General features: G+C 57.5%; 1 protein-coding gene across 1 annotated transcript in view; it reads right to left on the bottom strand.

The window, feature by feature from the left end:
• CADM1 (cell adhesion molecule 1) overlaps positions 1-1,745 on the bottom strand; it is a 73,374-nt gene that overhangs the window by 13,819 nt on the left and 57,810 nt on the right. The window contains exon 9 of the mRNA XM_009646595.1: positions 688-720. Coding sequence (XP_009644890.1) covers positions 688-720 — 33 coding nt within the window. The remainder of the gene's footprint in view (positions 1-687; positions 721-1,745) is intronic.

The raw sequence follows: 1,745 nt of genomic DNA, 5'->3' as shown, positions 1-1,745 counted from the left end.
CTCCCCCCCACACCAAACCACCGCAACCCCCCCCGCCGATCCCCGTGGCGGGCGCTCCTCCGGGGAGCATCCCCGGAATACCCCGTGCTGGCCCCGGCCGGCGGGCGCGCCGGTGGCGCCGCCTCGCCAACTCGGAATGGGGGAAAAAAGGCTCAAGAATTGGAGCACCACCTCAAAAAAGGAAATCGGAATTCCTCTTTTGGAAAGCTGGATTTCTTTTTCACAGGCGATTACCGCAGTCATCGAGACGACTGGTGGCGCCGCCTCGCCAACTCGGAATGGGGGAAAAAAGGCTCAAGAATTGGAGCACCGCCTCAAAAAAGGAAATCGGAATTCCTCTTTTGGAAAGCTGGATTTCTTTTTCACAGGCGATTACCCCAGTCATCGAGACGACCGGAGAATCGCTCGCTCCCTCGGCACCGCTCGTACGCGGACCCCGCTTCCACGGGGCGTGGGGGATCGGCGCTCACCTGGCGCGGGAAGGACCGGCTGCGAAGCTCACAGCAGAAATGACAAGGCCAGGCAGACTTTCCAGCCTTAAAACGATGTGACATTTATGGGATCAGGCCACTGGAAACATGGTTTTCCCTTGAAGACTGCCGCTTCCCTTTTTTGCTTCCCCTTCCCAGGCTTGTCTTGCCACTCAGCAGCGCTGAGAAATAAGATAAACAGGAATGTGATACCAACCGTGAACTGCCGGTTCTGTCGTCGCCGTTGTGTCTACACACGGGAACAGAGGAGTGGAGGAAGGGAAGAAACAGGAGGAACAGCATGCAAAAAAAGGGAAAATGGAAAAAATGGAACAGATAATATATGAGCAAGCTTTCAAAGAACATTGCGTGACAAGCAATAATAAAATGAAAGGCAAAAAGCATCTGAAGTGAGTTGCACTGTTTAGAAGACATGCCTCCAGTTCAAAGCTATGAGCCTGAGGAAAACAGTAAATTTTGCTTTTTCCGGGGCCTGGCCAAAACAATTTCTGGTGGTTGCAAAGTCAGGGGAGCAGGAGACGGGGGAGGACACCAACACCCACGCCTCCCTCGCTAAGGCCCAAACCAGAAGCTCCAGACCAGGACGAAGAGCCGGCACGCGGCCGAGAGTTTTACGCACTCAAACATTGCCTTCACCAAAGCGCTAGCGAGGGGCCGGGGCCGCTCCCACCTCTTCTCCTCCTTCGTGCTACGCTGGGAACCTCCAAGGCCGTCAGGCACGGCACAGCCTCCGGCCCGGCCGGTTTCAGGGGCGGCAAGCCAACGCGAGAGAGGAAGGGGCTCCGAGGAGCCGGACACCCAGCCCTGAAGGCGGGAGCCTCTGCCGCGGCTGCGCCCAACCACGCACACGGCCCGCGCGTGATGTTTTTGGCGTAACGCCACTCTTCCTAGAATGGGCCAACGCGGGCAGACAGCACCGGTCCCTCCAGCGCAACAGCTAGCTGGTTACCAGTAATTAAAAGGTGTTGGAGCTTTTTTGGGCGCTGCTCTGAAGCCGACTTTACTCCGTACACGCCACGGGAAACCCATTGGGAGCTGCTGCCCTGCCAACGGAGCGGCGTCTCACCCCTCCACGGGTGTTTGGAAGAGGCGATTTCAAAGCCTGAACCGACCCCGAAGGCTTTCCCTGACCATGTCCTACGCTATCTCCCCTCCGTCATATTCCTTCACGCACTGGCTTTCTCGGTTACCGGGACTCAGGTGCGTCTCATCTGGCTCCCCGCATCCACCTCTTCTTCCCGTGATGCCGGCTGC

Source organism: Egretta garzetta, unplaced genomic scaffold (assembly GCF_000687185.1).
Source record: "Egretta garzetta isolate BGI_Z169 unplaced genomic scaffold, ASM68718v1 scaffold110, whole genome shotgun sequence".
NCBI classification, from domain to species: Eukaryota; Metazoa; Chordata; class Aves; order Pelecaniformes; family Ardeidae; genus Egretta; species Egretta garzetta.
The sequence above is the reverse complement of the archived record's forward strand: the minus strand, read 5'-3'. Positions and strand labels throughout refer to the sequence as shown.